General features: G+C 35.7%; 1 protein-coding gene across 1 annotated transcript in view; it reads left to right on the forward strand.

The window, feature by feature from the left end:
* The window catches only part of LOC137404607 (neuralized-like protein 4), a 129,947-nt gene that overhangs the window by 65,749 nt on the left and 46,008 nt on the right, over positions 1-18,190 (forward strand). Inside the window, exons 15-22 of the mRNA XM_068090827.1 lie at positions 5,631-5,770; positions 6,311-6,470; positions 7,163-7,320; positions 8,822-8,956; positions 12,220-12,381; positions 12,995-13,153; positions 15,971-16,150; positions 16,785-16,860. Coding sequence (XP_067946928.1) covers positions 5,631-5,770; positions 6,311-6,470; positions 7,163-7,320; positions 8,822-8,956; positions 12,220-12,381; positions 12,995-13,153; positions 15,971-16,150; positions 16,785-16,860 — 1,170 coding nt within the window. The remainder of the gene's footprint in view (positions 1-5,630; positions 5,771-6,310; positions 6,471-7,162; positions 7,321-8,821; positions 8,957-12,219; positions 12,382-12,994; positions 13,154-15,970; positions 16,151-16,784; positions 16,861-18,190) is intronic.

The following is an 18,190-nucleotide window of genomic DNA, read 5'->3' on the forward strand; positions in this document are numbered from 1 at the left end:
TGTAACTTGATAAACAACTGGTATAAATGCTCTCTACTAATAACTAGTATATGGCACTATAACTTGATAAACAACTGGTATAAATGCTCTCAACTAATAACTAGTATCTGGCACTGTAACTTGATAAACAACTGGTATAAATGCTCTCTACTAATAACTAGTATATGGCACTATAACTTGATGAGCAACTGCTATAAATGCTCTCTACTAATAACTAGTATCTGGCACTATAACTTGATGAGCAACTGGTATAAATGCTCTCTACTAATAACTAGTATCTGGCACTGTAACTTGATAAACAACTGATATAAATGCTCTCAACTAATAACTAGTATCTGGCACTGTAACTTGATAAACAACTGGTATAAATGCTCTCAACTAATAACTAGTATCTGGCACTGTAACTTGATAAACAACTGGTATAAATGCTCTCAACTAATAACTAGTATCTGGCACTGTAACTTGATAAACAACTGGTATAAATGCTCCCTACTAATAACTAGTATCTGGCACTGTAACTTGATAAACAACTGCTATAAATGCTCTCAACTAATAACTAGTATCTGGCACTGTAACTTGATAAACAACTGGTATAAATGCTCTCTACTAATAACTAGTATCTGGCACTGTAACTTGATAAACAACTGGTATAAATGCTCTCTACTAATAACTAGTATCTGGCACTGTAACTTGATGAGCAACTGCTATAAATGCTCTCTACTAATAACTAGTATCTGGCACTGTAACTTGATGAGCAACTGCTATAAATGCTCTCTACTAATAACTAGTATCTGGCACTATAACTTGATAAACAACTGGTATAAATGTTCTCTACTAATAACTAGTATCTGGCACTGTAACTTGATGAGCAACTGCTATAAATGCTCTCTACTAATAACTAGTATCTGGCACTGTAACTTGATAAACAACTGGTATAGATGCTCTCTACTAATAACTAGTATCTGGCACTGTAACTTGATGAGCAACTGCTATAAATGCTCTCTACTAATAACTAGTATCTGGCACTATAACTTGATGAGCAACTGCTATAAATGCTCTCTACTAATAACTAGTATCTGGCACTGTAACTTTATAAACAACTGGTATAAATGCTCTCTACTAATAACTAGTATCTGGCACTATAACTTGATAAACAACTGGTATAAATGCTCTCTACTAATAACTAGTATCTGGCACTGTAACTTGATAAACAACTGGTATAAATGCTCTCAACTAATAACTAGTATCTGGCACTGTAACTTGACAAACAACTGGTATAAATGCTCTCAACTAATAACTAGTATCTGGCACTGTAACTTGATAAACAACTGGTATAAATGCTCCCTACTAATAACTAGTATCTGGCACTATAACTTGATAAACAACTGGTATAAATGCTCTCTACTAATAACTAGTATCTGGCACTATAACTTGATAAACAACTGCTATAAATGCTCTCAACTAATAACTAGTATCTGGCACTGTAACTTGATAAACAACTGGTATAAATGCTCTCTACTAATAACTAGTATCTGGCACTGTAACTTGATAAACAACTGGTATAAATGCTCTCTACTAATAACTAGTATATGGCACTGTAACTTGATGAGCAACTGCTATAAATGCTCTCTACTAATAACTAGTATCTGGCACTATAACTTGATAAACAACTGGTATAAATGCTCTCTACTAATAACTAGTATCTGGCACTATAACTTGATAAACAACTGCTATAAATGCTCTCTACTAATAACTAGTATCTGGCACTATAACTTGATAAACAACTGGTATAAATGCTCTCTACTAATAACTAGTATCTGGCACTATAACTTGATAAACAACTGGTATAAATGCTCTCTACTAATAACTAGTATTTGGCACTGTAACTTGATAAACAACTGGTATAAATGCTCTCTACTAATAACTAGTATCTGGCACTATAACTTGATAAACAACTGCTATAAATGCTCTCTACTAATAACTAGTATCTGGCACTATAACTTGATGAGCAACTGCTATAAATGCTCTCTACTAATAACTAGTATCTGGCACTGTAACTTGATGAGCAACTGCTATAAATGCTCTCTACTAATAACTAGTATCTGGCACTATAACTTGATGAGCAACTGCTATAAATGCTCTCTACTAATAACTAGTATCTGGCACTATAACTTGATGAGCAACTGGTATAAATGCTCTCAACTAATAACTAGTATCTGGCACTATAACTTGATAAACAACTGCTATAAATGCTCTCTACTAATAACTAGTATCTGGCACTATAACTTGATAAACAACTGGTATAAATGCTCTCTACTAATAACTAGTATCTGGCACTATAACTTGATGAGCAACTGGTATAAATGCTCTCTACTAATAACTAGTATCTGGCACTATAACTTGATGAGCAACTGCTATAAATGCTCTCTACTAATAACTAGTATCTGGCACTATAACTTGATAAACAACTGGTATAAATGCTCTCTACTAATAACTAGTATTTGGCACTATAACTTGATGAGCAACTGCTATAAATGCTCTCTACTAATAACTAGTATCTGGCACTATAACTTGATAAACAACTGGTATAAATGCTCTCTACTAATAACTAGTATCTGGCACTATAACTTGATGAGCAACTGCTATAGATGCTCTCTACTAATAACTAGTATCTGGCACTATAACTTGATGAGCAACTGGTATAAATGCTCCCTACTAATAACTAGTATCTGGCACTATAACTTGATGAGCAACTGCTATAAATGCTCTCTACTAATAACTAGTATCTGGCACTATAACTTGATAAACAACTGGTATAAATGCTCTCAACTAATAACTAGTATCTGGCACTGTAACTTGATAAACAACTGGTATAAATGCTCTCTACTAATAACTAGTATATGGCACTATAACTTGATGAGCAACTGCTATAAATGCTCTCTACTAATAACTAGTATCTGGCACTATAACTTGATAAACAACTGGTATAAATGCTCTCTACTAATAACTAGTATTTGGCACTGTAACTTGATAAACAACTGGTATAAATGCTCTCTACTAATAACTAGTATCTGGCACTATAACTTGATAAACAACTGATATAAATGCTCTCTACTAATAACTAGTATCTGGCACTGTAACTTGATGAGCAACTGGTATAAATGCTCCCTACTAATAACTAGTATCTGGCACTATAACTTGATGAGCAACTGCTATAAATGCTCCCTACTAATAACTAGTATCTGGCACTATAACTTGATGAGCAACTGCTATAAATGCTCTCTACTAATAACTAGTATCTGGCACTGTAACTTGATGAGCAACTGGTATAAATGCTCTCTACTAATAACTAGTATCTGGCACTGTAACTTGATGAGCAACTGGTATAAATGCTCTCTACTAATAACTAGTATCTGGCACTGTAACTTGATAAACAACTGGTATAAATGCTCTCTACTAATAACTAGTATCTGGCACTATAACTTGATAAACAACTGGTATAAATGCTCTCTACTAATAACTAGTATCTGGCACTATAACTTGATGAGCAACTGGTATAAATGCTCTCTACTAATAACTAGTATCTGGCACTATAACTTGATGAGCAACTGCTATAAATGCTCCCTACTAATAACTAGTATCTGGCACTATAACTTGATAAACAACTGATATAAATGCTCTCTACTAATAACTAGTATCTGGCACTGTAACTTGATGAGCAACTGGTATAAATGCTCCCTACTAATAACTAGTATCTGGCACTATAACTTGATGAGCAACTGCTATAAATGCTCTCTACTAATAACTAGTATCTGGCACTGTAACTTGATGAGCAACTGGTATAAATGCTCTCAACTAATAACTAGTATCTGGCACTGTAACTTGATAAACAACTGGTATAAATGCTCTCAACTAATAACTAGTATCTGGCACTGTAACTTGATAAACAACTGGTATAAATGCTCTCTACTAATAACTAGTATCTGGCACTATAACTTGATGAGCAACTGCTATAAATGCTCTCTACTAATAACTAGTATCTGGCACTGTAACTTGATGAGCAACTGGTATAAATGCTCTCTACTAATAACTAGTATCTGGCACTGTAACTTGATGAGCAACTGGTATAAATGCTCCCTACTAATAACTAGTATCTGGCACTATAACTTGATGAGCAACTGCTATAAATGCTCTCTACTAATAACTAGTATCTGGCACTATAACTTGATGAGCAACTGGTATAAATGCTCCCTACTAATAACTAGTATCTGGCACTATAACTTGATGAGCAACTGCTATAAATGCTCTCTACTAATAACTAGTATCTGGCACTATAACTTGATGAGCAACTGGTATAAATGCTCCCTACTAATAACTAGTATCTGGCACTATAACTTGATGAGCAACTGCTATAAATGCTCTCTACTAATAACTAGTATCTGGCACTATAACTTGATAAACAACTGGTATAAATGCTCTCTACTAATAACTAGTATCTGGCACTGTAACTTGATGAGCAACTGCTATAAATGCTCTCTACTAATAACTAGTATCTGGCACTATAACTTGATGAGCAACTGGTATAAATGCTCCCTACTAATAACTAGTATCTGGCACTATAACTTGATGAGCAACTGCTATAAATGCTCTCTACTAATAACTAGTATCTGGCACTATAACTTGATAAACAACTGGTATAAATGCTCTCAACTAATAACTAGTATCTGGCACTGTAACTTGATAAACAACTGGTATAAATGCTCTCTACTAATAACTAGTATCTGGCACTATAACTTGATAAACAACTGGTATAAATGCTCTCTACTAATAACTAGTATCTGGCACTATAACTTGATGAGCAACTGGTATAAATGCTCTCTACTAATAACTAGTATCTGGCACTGTAACTTGATAAACAACTGGTATAAATGCTCTCTACTAATAACTAGTATATGGCACTATAACTTGATGAGAAACTGCTATAAATGCTCTCTACTAATAACTAGTATCTGGCACTATAACTTGATGAGCAACTGGTATAAATGCTCTCAACTAATAACTAGTATCTGGCACTGTAACTTGATAAACAACTGGTATAAATGCTCTCTACTAATAACTAGTATCTGGCACTGTAACTTGATGGTTCATCTCTTCTTCAACCTTCTTCAGTCGATTATGGCTAGCAACTAAAATATATGAAGGTTACACGCAATCTTTTCTGATTGTATGTAACCATCTGGCAGCTATGACCTCGAAGGAATAATAATAATAATCTCTCTAAAAAGTACGCGTATGTCCTGTAAGTGTACATATGCAATGCTTTTGCTTTGAGCTTGCCTAGATGAGATCTAATCATCAGTTATTTTCTCATGCTTCAATGTCAATTCAGCAACGTTAATCATAGTTTTATAGACAAGCCCTTCTTTCCCCTTCTAGAAGCACAGTTGTGTCACATACACAACTTCAGATATAATCGAACAAGATATTATTTATTATTCATTTTACGTATTAGAAATCTTATTAGAGATTCTATTATTGTCGACCAAACTATAATCATCTGCTTGACAAAAAGCGTTTAATGAAATAATTTATGGAACTAGTTATCTGTCTTTTATTTATGTCATTTGCAGCACCAAGCCATCGATTTAGTCACTGCTGTGGAAAGAACATAACTCTTCAAAATGAGCAGACAACTGCTGCTCGAACAAAACATTTCAACAACGGCATTGTCTTCAGCGCTGATCCTGTTAAGACTGATGAGTTGTTTGAAGTAAGAGTCTCACTATATTTATATTTCTACCTTAGCAGCTTACCTTATTAGCACCACTTTGGGTCTCATTTATACTCTTTTTACGGGATACTCTACTAACTAAAAAGTTGGCGATAGCCAATTAATGCTATTGCAGTTTTTAGTTAGAAGTAGGCCTGCCTCCCATTTCTTTGCTTTTGTTGACTTTTTAAGATGTTTAATATCACGTTTAATATGCTTTTTTGCAGAGGTTTAACAGAGCGAGAAAACTTCTCGCATGTTATTAAATCTGAAGATATTCTGTGAATGGAGTTGGCGATTGTTACTGTTATGTTTATGAAAAAGCTATCTCAGCAAAAATTCGCTTTAGCCAAATAATTGATTCGGTACATTTTATAAGTTAAAATATGTATAGCGGGTTTGCTAGAATAATTAAAACATCTGATAAAGACCAAATTTGGCTGAGTGGTTTATGCCTGAGCGCGTGGGGTACTGGCAACAGTTTAACATTCTTTTGCAGTCATGTCTACTAGGTACGATGTGGTTTATTGTGTGTGGCAGGTGCGAATAGACCAGATCGGGAGGCAATGGTCTGGATCACTAATGATAGGTCTAACTACTCAAACTATATCTGAAAGCCAGCCTATTATGGTGACACAGGCTACAGCCCTTGATGTCCATTGTAGAACTAAGAGCACCTGGATAGTCAATGGCTCTAAAGGTTCGTATTTCTTGTAGTTTTGTCAGATAACCTCAGTTCTGTCACTGAAACATTCCAAGTGCCCGGATAGGATAATGTAACCATTATATTATTATAATATTATTTGATTGCAAAGTTCAGAAAGGTATGATGGTAACAAATTTAACAAGTTTATTCATTAACAAAATGAATTTGATTTAAAATTTAAATCAAACAAATGTTCAGCCTCATATTGTATATCTGTTAGGATATCGTTAAAAGTTTTCATATAGTAGCATTCCATCAAGAATGTAATATGAACAACTTCATGATATTTGTTGGATCAGCAGCTGCATTCTTGTCCCACACATTAGTTTTTATGAAGATTTTATTGTAAACCACATGCTCACACTTAATGATCTGCTCTTGATTGTTATTGAGCTGTCAGTCCTATTGAGTGTGAGTCATCTTATTTGAACATAATCACTCCTATTCAGTATGAATCATCTTATTTGAACATAATCACTCATATTGAGTATGAATCATCTTATTTGAACATAATCACTCATATTTAGTATGAATCATCTTATTTGAACATAATCACTCCTATTCAGTATGAATCATCTTATTTGAACATAATCACTCATATTGAGTATGAATCATCTTATTTGAACATAGTCCACTGCTTAGAGTGTTATCAAGTGTTGTTTGTATTTCTTTTGCTTGGATTTTAGTGCTACACAATGGGAAGGTTATAAGAGAGAACTATCCTCCTGCGCTGTATAGATTAGAAGTTGGGTCAAGGGTAGGCATACGGAGAGGACAGGATGCGACAATGCATGTTTATGTCAATGGACAGGACCTTGGTGTGGCAGCCAGTAACATTCCTCGGGTTTGTAGTTCTTTTTTGAAAAGCCAATCAAGATTAATTTATTTAGGCGTGTGCTGATTCTGTTAACATCTGGACGATTCTGTTAACATCTGGACGATTCTGTTAACATCTGGACGATACTTTTGACATTTGGATGATTCTGTTGACGTTTAGACAAATGCGTTGACATTCAGAGGAATTTGTTAACATCTCGATGAATCTGATTATCGATCGTCTAGTTGTTTATCTCTTTCATAAAGGTACTCAATTGTTTTTCTCTTTCATAAAGGTACTCAATTGTTTATCTCTTTCATAAAGGTACTCAATTGTTTATCTCTTTCATAAAGGTACTCAGTTGTTTATCTCTTTCATAAAGGTACTCAATTAAAAATTGTACTGTAATTGTTTACCTAGTTGTTTATCTCTTTCATAAAGGTACTCAATTGTTTATCTCTTTCATAAAGGTACTCAATTGTTTATCTCTTTCATAAAGGTACTCAGTTGTTTATCTCTTTCATAAAGGTACTCAATTAAAAATTGTACTGTAATTGTTTACCTAGTTGTTTATCTCTTTCATAAAGGTACTCAATTGTTTATCTCTTTCATAAAGGTACTCAATTGTTTATCTCTTTTATAAAGGTACTCAATTAAAAATTGTACTGTAATTGTTTACCTGTGTGATTCAGACAAACAAACAATTTCATGGTAAAAGCTTACTCCTAATCTCTAGATATACTTGCTACTAGCACGCATTTAGATTTTCTACTTGTAGGTGGTATGCATTTGTTTTTTTGATTCCAATCACATGTCACAACTGTGGAATTGAAATATTTCTTGTTTTGATTCTGGTGGATGAGGGCAGAGTGAAGCATGTTATAGAATATAGAGGTCTTATTGACAGTGGATATGCATCAGCTTCCATCATGCATCAAAGGGCTATAGTAACCAACCTTTGTCCTATAACAGACATGTTCACCAAATGTGGGAAATGTTACTGTTGGATTTGTCTTCTTCTCAATAGAGTTTTTACAATGTTTTTTACTTATTGTTGAAAGTAGTGTGTCAAAAATAGGAATGCGTAGGCCTCAGTCACTGTTCGTTGTGTACACCCAATCAATAAAATATGTATTTTCTGCGCAAACCTCAAATATATCTAAATAAGCAGCAATTTCGTGAATAATACTGTCTGTATTGGTTGCTGTATAGAACAGTCAGCTGAGCAGATGTACATTTTTATAATATGCCCATACGCTTGTGCTATGAGAACATGAGATAAGAAAGTGTGAATGCGGTTACTTTTATGTTTAGGTTGGTCAGTGAAGCTGTCATCTAGATTCTGGTCTATTCTATTTATTATCGCACGACCTCGCTTCCTTTTTCTCTCTGCGCATAGCTGCCGACTAACAAAGAAATGTATTGCTTGGTAACTATTCATATACAGGTTGTATTGCTGTCTGCTGCAATGAGCCTTACATTTAACACTAGACACAATTTTAGCGAATGACTGACACTGTTTTTGCAGAATGTCTTTCTCATTCTCGATGTCTATGGCCTGATAGAGTCCGTATCTATAACCAGCCAGACTAAGAACTTTCGTTTACAGACAGAATCTCATGCTAGCGTCGAACCGCCAACACTGCTAAGTATCAGTGAAAAGGTGAAGGACTCCTAATTGTTTTTGACTAGAGCTCGTATTTTTATTATGTGCTAATAGCGTCAGCATATCATCATATTCCTTTTCTAATATATTAAAGCGGCGAGATAGCGATAGCGGTAGTGATAGCGGTAGTGATAGCGGTATTGATAGCGGTAGTGATAGCGGTAGTGATAGCAGTAGTGATAGCAGTATTGATAGCGGTAGTGATAGCAGTAGTGATAGCAGTAGCGATAGCCGTAGTAATAGCAGTAGTGATAGCAGTAGCGATAGCCGTAGTAATAGCAGTAGTGATAGCAGTATTGATAGCAGTAGTGATAGCAGTAGCGATAGCCGTAGTAATAGCAGTAGTGATAGCAGTAGCGATAGCCGTAGTGATAGCAGTAGTGATAGCAGTAGCGATAGCCGTAGTAATAGCAGTAGTGATAGCAGTAGCGATAGCAGTAGTGATAGTAGTAGTGATAGCAGTATTGATAGCGGTAGTGATAGCAGTAGTGATAGCAGTAGCGATAGCCGTAGTAATAGCGGTAGTGATAGCGGTAGTTATACCAGTAGTGATAGCAGTGACGATAGCAGTAGCGATAGCAGTAGCGATAGCAGTAGCGATAGCAGTGGCGATAGCAGTGGCGATAGCAGTAGCGATAGCAGGAGCGTTAGCTGTAGCGATAGCGGCAGCGATAGCAGTAAGCGATAGCGGCAGCGATAGCGGCAGCGATAGCGGCAGCGATAGCGGCAGCGATAGCGGTAGCGATAGCAGTAGTGATAGTAGCACACGACTTCTCTCTTTTAGTTGAAAATAGTTTAATAACAATGTAATCATCAATTGAAATTTATTTCACTTCATAGTATATTATTATGAACTATATTACATAATTACATATATATTGCTATCAAAAGTCTAAAACGTTTATTACTGAATTTTATTTGTTTTTGACATAATTGAAATATCAAAAATTTTGTTAAATTTTTTCAAAACAGAATATGTATAAAATTTTCTTAAAGGTTGACTTCCAATAAAATTCACATAACAGTTATTTGGTATCAAAAGATTCACCATGTCTTACTCTGTTGTGTTGTAGGTGCCGATTATGTGGGAATGTGATTACAAGCTCTTAAAAGCTCAAAAATGAAAAGCCGCTGTAGATGGAATCTCTTTATTTCGATGACGTAGCCATGAAATCTTGTTATTTTCTTGTCATGTGATGTTCTCACGTGAATTGAAAGGCCAATAAAAAGCTCAATATAAAACTTTTCGTAGCACTAGTTTATGACAAACACTTCGGGTTTTACCGAAGACCCTGGATCAAATATAAATGCTCGCTACTTTACAGTTTTGTTTCGGTTTGGTCTAATCGGCAAGTCGTAATCTGATCATGTGACCCAATACTTCGCAAATAATTTTTGCAGCACTTTTCGATCATCACTGGTGACCAACAGGCTCGTAATGATTATCAGACAATGATATGTACTTCTTCGAGGTAAGGCCAAAAAATTAAATGAATTTTTTAGAGCTGCACAATGATTGCGTTAATTAAACGATTAACGCGATCGATACAAATAAACGATTAACTGAGTTGAGCCAATTAATCTTCAAATAAAATACAACCTAGATGGTGCTTATGTGGTTCCTTTGTATTGTTCAATATTTAACATTTAGCAGGTTACTACCATTTAATTTACTAACAGATAAATATTATGACAAGCAATACTTTCTTACCAATTTTATACAACCACAATTATTTTGCACTCAACTATGAAAACACAAAGTGAGTGCTAACATAAAACTTGTTCATACAATTCGATTAGAGCACCGTGCCGATCTAGCCGTAAGTGGCCATGTTTTTAGCCGTTGGAACATGTTTGTAGGTAATACCAACAAAAAAGATTTCAGTATTATTTAATATCTTTCAGTCTATTTTTTGTTTATTTTTAAAAACTTTCATTAATAAATTATACTTGTATTTTCATTTTCCAAAAAATCATGAAACAACATGAAAGCAGAAAAATGTCTTCCGTGCGCATTTCCGTACGTTGTTGGAAGTGTAAACAAGAAAGTGAAGTGCAATATATGCCAGAAAGAATTTGCTTACCACCACAGCACATCATCATTAAGATATAATTTAACTAATTATCATCCTACCGCGCAGAAATCATCATCAGCTGTTGCAAACAATAACTACTACTACTGCCCCATCCGAGTGGCTATTCTCTAAAGCTGGCAATATTGCATGTAGGAAGAGGGCACCTCTTTATTCAGATAATGTGAATAAACTGTGCTGCCTCAACTCTTGGCTGACTAAATTATAGACTTTCATAGACCTTTTTCATACTCTTAATAATTATTACATTGTAACTTATGTACATTGTACATAACATGTACTCCTGCTAACAATTGTCTCAAATATAATTAATTTATATGTAGCTGTATTATTTGTTTTTGAATATGCAGGTTTTTGCTAGATTAATTCAAAGATTAATCGAAGATTAACTGGTTCGGACCAGTTATTAATCGCGATTAATTTTTATAATCGTTGCGCAGCTCTAGAATTTTTATGGCAAGCTATAAGATATCACTGCTAAAAGTGACAGCATTTACAATGATGATAAAACAGACGCGTAAGAACAATAGACATGGTTTTATTGAATGCGTGAAATGTATTTGTGGAATTATTTTGACGAATAAGGTTGCATGAAAGTTTAAACAGAAACCATCTCTCACAACTACGTCACATTTGAGCCGTTTTGGAAAGAGAATCCAAACTACGGCGGTCTCGCGTGGTTGCGATTAACTGTTCGTTTTTGAGCTTGTAAGAGCTTGTAATCACATTTCCACATATTTGGCACCTACAACACAACAGAGTAAGACATGGTGAATCTTTTGATACCAAATAACTGTAATGTCAATTTTATTGCAAGTCAACCTATAAGGAAAATTTGGCAGTATTGGATTAACTCATCTATATTGTCTTGATTATAACTACAAGAAATTATCCTTACTTTTACTTATCTTGTTAAAACGAGGAGTTTTCAGTACATGGTACAGTACAAGACAGGAGCTGCTGTGGCTAGCTCTGTCGCAATCCTGAACAAAAATTAAAATCAAAACAACCTGTTTTAAATATTATTAGAATGGCTAAGGCTGGGCTGGCTTAAATATACAGTCTATCTGTGTTAACACGTTCTTATATTACTAACCTAGTTTCTGTAACGAAGACAAGTTTAAAGTAGCAACATGGATGTTGACAAATTGCTTTATTTATTTGCAGATGTATGAAATAGACACTCGGGACAACATGTTTGCTTTCACTCCTCTCACTGGTCAAAATATACAGCTAAGTAACAGAGACTTAACAGCTCGTCGGATTGCGGGTTATAATCAAGCAGTCGTTATTTCTACCGAGCCTGTCAGTCTAAACCATCCCTTCATTGTAAGTCAATATACCTTGAGGTCTGTCCTTTGAGGTCTGTCCCTCGGAGTCTGTCCCGCGAGGTCTGTCCCTCGGAGTCTGTCCCGCGAGGTCTGTCCCGCGAGGTCTGTCCCTATGAATAAAACGAGTGTACAAATATCATTAAAAATAATATGTGGACAGCCTCTTTTTCTATTCGCATCTCCAAAAATTTATTCGAGGGCTTTATCAAGTGCAGATTTATCCATTAGGCAAAATAAGCCCAGAGGCGTTATTACTATACACTAAAAACATCAATTCTCATAAATGCCTTTTAAATAAAGATAATTTTACAATGTTAGGCGGTACTTCATTTTAAGATAATCAGTAAGTCATGGTTGTGTATTGCTTATTGTTCGAAGGATTGTATGGATATAGATCTATATGTATTACATCTGCGTGTACATGTATATGCATATCTATATGTATTACATCTACGTGTACATGTATATGCATATCTCTATGTATTACACTAACATAGGCAAACACAAATATTATGTATACCTTTAATCCTTTGCCAGACTTTTAGTGAGCCGCTTTCTTTTTTCTTTTTCACTTGAATCTCACTCCGAGATTACACTTTTTGTCTCTACAGATAAACATAGACAAACTAGACACCAAATGGACCTCTTCTTTAATGTTGGGTGTAACTTCTACCATTCCTGAGAGAGTTGGAGACCTCAAATCAGCTCTCAGTCTCACAAAATCGACCTGGCTTTTTAAATCCAAATCTGTTTTCTACAATGGCAAGAAGGTTAGTTTTTTAATGAACTCAGTTGAACTTGTTGAGTTATCATCTCAATTATAGCAGGTTCTTATAGAGTCATGATCTTATGAGTAAATGATACAAGTAAAGTAATACAGTATAGATATGTAATATACATGATACAAGTAAAGTACATGTAATACAGTATAGATATGCTATATACATGATATAAATCAAGTAATACAGTATATACAGTCAAACATGGATAACTCGAACTTCAAGGGACCGAGCAAAAGTGTTCGAATTATCAGAGCATTCAAGTTATCAGAGCACTGTCACAAGTCCATATATTTACTTATTTATTAGTAGATACATGTACATATACAAACTATAATATAAATCAAAAGCACAAATGGCTTGTTTCAAATTAAATGCTTCTAATGTAAAGTTTAAAACGTTTTCATGAAAAAGTATAGAGATTTTTCTATCACTTGAGATTGGTTTGTTGTTTGAGGTGATGTTATTGCCAGGACGTTTTTCAGATTGACATAACTTGATCGTTGTTGAAATGCTCAAAAGAAAAGACATTTTTTTCATTTGGGGTTTTACCCACGATCAATTTTGCCGTTTTTTCTTGAAGTTTATGCAGATTACCTTACTTTACCTGGGATTCATTAAGAGCAACACTCCGAGGCAGTTCAATTAGAAGTTTTACGAGGTTTTACGGTACATTTTATATCACTCACGCTTTTTTAATAGATACTTATTGAATGTACACACGTATTCTGTGTTTAGGTCAAACGATGAATAGTTTTTTTGTTGCTCAGACAACGTATACGTTTAATTACAACAATTTTTAAGACGATTTAAACATTCAACATTCCGACGTTGATTCAACACGGAATCAACGTCGGAAAACTATTCATCACGGGCTAGCCGGGTCACGCACTCAAGGATTTTCGCCACGCACATACAAAACAAAAACAACATGCGATTTTTGTTTTGTATGTGCGTGGCGAAAATCCTTGCACGCGTGACCCGGCTAGCCCGTGCTATTCATCGTATCGCAGTATAAATCAAATTTCACCAAACTTTTAGAAAAGTCGTTGACAAAAATATTTTGCCGATGGTTGTAATAACGACGCTTATGAATTACGAAAAGATGAAGTTTACCTCTATGGCTTTGAATAAAGTGATTTTCTAAAGCGATAACAACCGTTTCGGTAGCCGTTGGGCAAAAAAAAACAGTTCGAATTAACAGTGTTGAGTTCGAGTTATCTATAGCAATTTATCATTACGTGGGAACGGACCAAAGGAAATGTTCGAATTAACCATGTGTTCGAGCTATCCGTGGACGAGTTATCCATGTTTGACTGTATATGTAACATAGATGATATAGGTCAATTAATACAGTATATATATATGTAACATAGATGATATTGGTCAATTAATACAGTATATATATGTAACATAGATGATATAGGTCAATTAATACAGTATAGTTACCGGTAAAACCTCTAATTGAACGTCATGGCGCTCTATTTTTCATATTTTTCATTCTATATCTACCCGTTTATATTTATAGTATGTACTACACAGTGCAGTTTATAAAGTAAAATGTTAAAAAAAAAACTTTACAGAAGTTGTTATCTCGGCTTGGAATGGATTAAAATTTACATACATTTTTTTAGTGGGAATAATTGTTTCGGATCTCGCACTACTCATTTTTCAAACAACCTTCTGGAGCGGATTATGTTCGAGAGCCGAGGTTCCACTGTAATCATAAATCGTGCTAATAGCCTTCGATATGGTTTCCTACTCATGGCTACAGTCTCTTGCGGGCCACTTCGTCACTTTTTTGTATAGACGGAATTTCTGATGTTACATCTATATAATAGTGCACTAAGTAATTCTAGTGATGTATTGTAGACAGATCAAATTGAAAACATTGCAAATGGTTTGTCAACACTAAAATAAACAATGATTTACTGTCACATGTTGGCATGGGGCGGGGCAGGGCGGTTATGAAACAAATGAACCAGGAAGATCAGTTGGAAAAAGGCAGTTTTTCAGCCGGGTTTTTAAGGACATTTTAAGAAAAGTAGCAACTCCTGAAGTAACATTTTACCATAATAAACCACAATCTTTGTATAGACTGTGGTTAAATGCGGGTGTTGCCGAGCACTCTATATCAATATTTTATTAAGGTTTATTCTAAAATAAGGAGTTAAAAATTTAATATTGTATTCTCATTATTGGACAATTACCGGTGAATGCGAATAAAGATTGTGAAAAGTTTAAACATTCTTTTTTAAACAGCTATTCGAGTGAGGCTCTTGTTGACCTACAAACGTTAACAGCTGAAAACCATCAATTGGTGAGTCTCCATCTGAGAGATGGGACCTATCATGGAGCTCCGTGTGACAGATGTGACTTATCATGGAGCTCCATGTGACAAATGTGACTTATCATGGAACTCCATGTGACAGATGTGACTTATCATGGAGCTCCATCTGACAGATGTGACTTATCATCGAGCTCCATCTGACAGATGTGACTTATCATGGAGCTCCACGTGAAAGTCCTTACCTATCATGAAAAAGTAAAATTATTTTTTTGAAGATTAAGTCTAACTACATGGTGTTATAGTTGTTAAACTGTACCGGGTGTAGTGAGTACTAAACTCTTGGATAATAATATATATCTGACCGTAACAGATAGTAAATATTGCCCCTGTTTTGTTCATATATATGCGTTCAAGTCATTCAAAGGGATAATGCTGAGAAGTCAAGGTATAATGTCTGACCACTTTGAGAAGTTAATTTTCTTTTTTATTAATGGCTTTGTGGTTCGTTTTGTTGCTAGTCTATAGGCGATTATGGGAAAGATTTGGATAGTCTGCCAACTGATACTAACCTTTGTTTATCGATTGACAACGAAAGGAACCTGCACTTACATGTGAATGGAGTTGATGAGGGTATAGCTGGGAGAGATATGCCAGAGAGATGTTATCCTATTGTAGACCTCTATGGCTTGTGTCATCAGGTACTTATGACTTCTGAGGCAAACTCCTTGGCATGTATCTTATGACAGTTTTAGTGACTATGCTATTTATAACTGGATTTTCTTTTATTTGATGTCGTATTGATTGCATTACTAAGTACCCTTAAATCTGACCTGTGCGACTCGGCGCTTTCAAATATGGCACGTATGGCACTCCATAACTGGCTCTCATAGAGGTGTCACTAGGCACTCCATAATTGGCTCTCACAGAGGTGTCACTAGGCACTCTATACAACTGGCTCTCATAGAGGTGTCACTGGGCACTCTATAACATGCACTCATAGAAGTGTCACTGGGCACTCTATAACTGGCTCTCATAGGGGTGTAACCAGGCACTATATAACTGGCTCTCATACAGGTGTCATTAGGCACTCTATACAACTGGCTCTCATAGAGGTGTCACTAGACACTCCATAACTGTCTCTCATAGAGGTGTCATTAGACACTCCATAACTGGCTCTCATAGAGGTGTCACTAGGCACTCCATAACTGGCTCTTATACAGTTTGTGTCACGAGGCACTCCATAACTAGTGTCACGAGGCACTCCAGTATTACAGATATAGTGTACTATACCACTGTATGCAAGTATCCAATATATGTAACTGCAATACACAGGTATCTATCATAAACGAGGAAGAGAGAAGACAAACCCGCAGTAAAGAAGATAAAGAAAAAGCTGACATGGATAATAGTGAGTTGCTGTCGCTATGCATATGCAATGTGTGTAGTATGCGTGTAGTATGCGTGTAGTTCAGTATGTTCAGCTACAGCTTTTAAAATCTTGGAATTGAAACCACGTGCTGGATTTGAACTCACGAAGATTGCAACTACAGGTTTGTTACCCAATCATCTAACCACGAGTCTACGAAGGCTTTTATGATTTATAGCTCTCGCTATATACTGCCTAAGCCCTTTTCTCGATTTCATTTGCTAAATGATGTATTAATTGAAACTATCAACTCTATAAAACACCAATCTTCTTCGTCCTCGCTGTACTAGGGCTAATTTTCTTTTTCACAAAACGATATCAACAATAATTTCTCTCGAAATTGTTCTGTTACTATCTTTTGATGATGATGCTTTTGATGATTTTTTACCAGGCAGTGATTGCATTAGATAGTTACTATGGGTTTCTATACTTCTATACGTCTATACGATATTTTCACCTCATGATGCCAACACTGAAACGAATGAAAATCATAAAATTGCATTCCAAATAATTTTTCATTGTACTTGCAGCAGAACAGACTATATTTGCCACTAATGATTTTACATTTAAACACCTTTACAGATTTATTTTTCCTCCTAATTTATTTCAAAAAAGACTTCTTTCATGATATAAAATTTAAAAGTTATAGCTGTTTAAAAACCTTTACAATTGTTTTCTTTTTTCTCTTAATTCTTTTGAGCTGCACAAAAAACACTTTTCTCATGATATGAAGTTTGAAAGTTAGCATGGTATATGTTAAATAAAAATAAAATTAGAACAGAAGAAAAAAATAGAACAGGCCCGTAACAGCTCTGCTCTCTAGCACAAATGTTCAGGCTTATATAGCGGGTAGGCTCCGCCTCTCGTTCTGCTTGGCTGGGCTTGACCTGGCTCGGCCCTGGCTTGGCTCTACTCGGCTTGGCTTGGCTCAGCTCTGACTGGCTTAACTCTCACCTCATTATTCTGCCTCACTGAGCACAGCCCGGCTCGGCTTAGCTCAGCCCTAGGCTCAGCTCTCAGTGGATCACATTCCACAACACTCTCCCCTTCATTGGTGACCACGGTCTCCAATCTAGCCCTTGGGAGAGAGCCTACGGTAGCCACGTGGCAGACCTCCTCTTCTCCTGTCAGGGTTCTGTCCAGGTCTTCCACATCTGTGTCTGAGGCAGCTGCCCCGGGGCACCTCGTGCTGGCCTCGGCGGCCGCCTTCTCTCACTCCCGATCTCCCTGGTCTGCTGCCACACCGACTGGCTTCGGTGCACTTAGGGCTTCCTCAGCTTCTTTCAAGCTCCTGGTGCCCAAAGCCAATAGT

Source organism: Watersipora subatra, chromosome 9 (assembly GCF_963576615.1).
Source record: "Watersipora subatra chromosome 9, tzWatSuba1.1, whole genome shotgun sequence".
NCBI classification, from domain to species: domain Eukaryota; kingdom Metazoa; phylum Bryozoa; class Gymnolaemata; order Cheilostomatida; family Watersiporidae; genus Watersipora; species Watersipora subatra.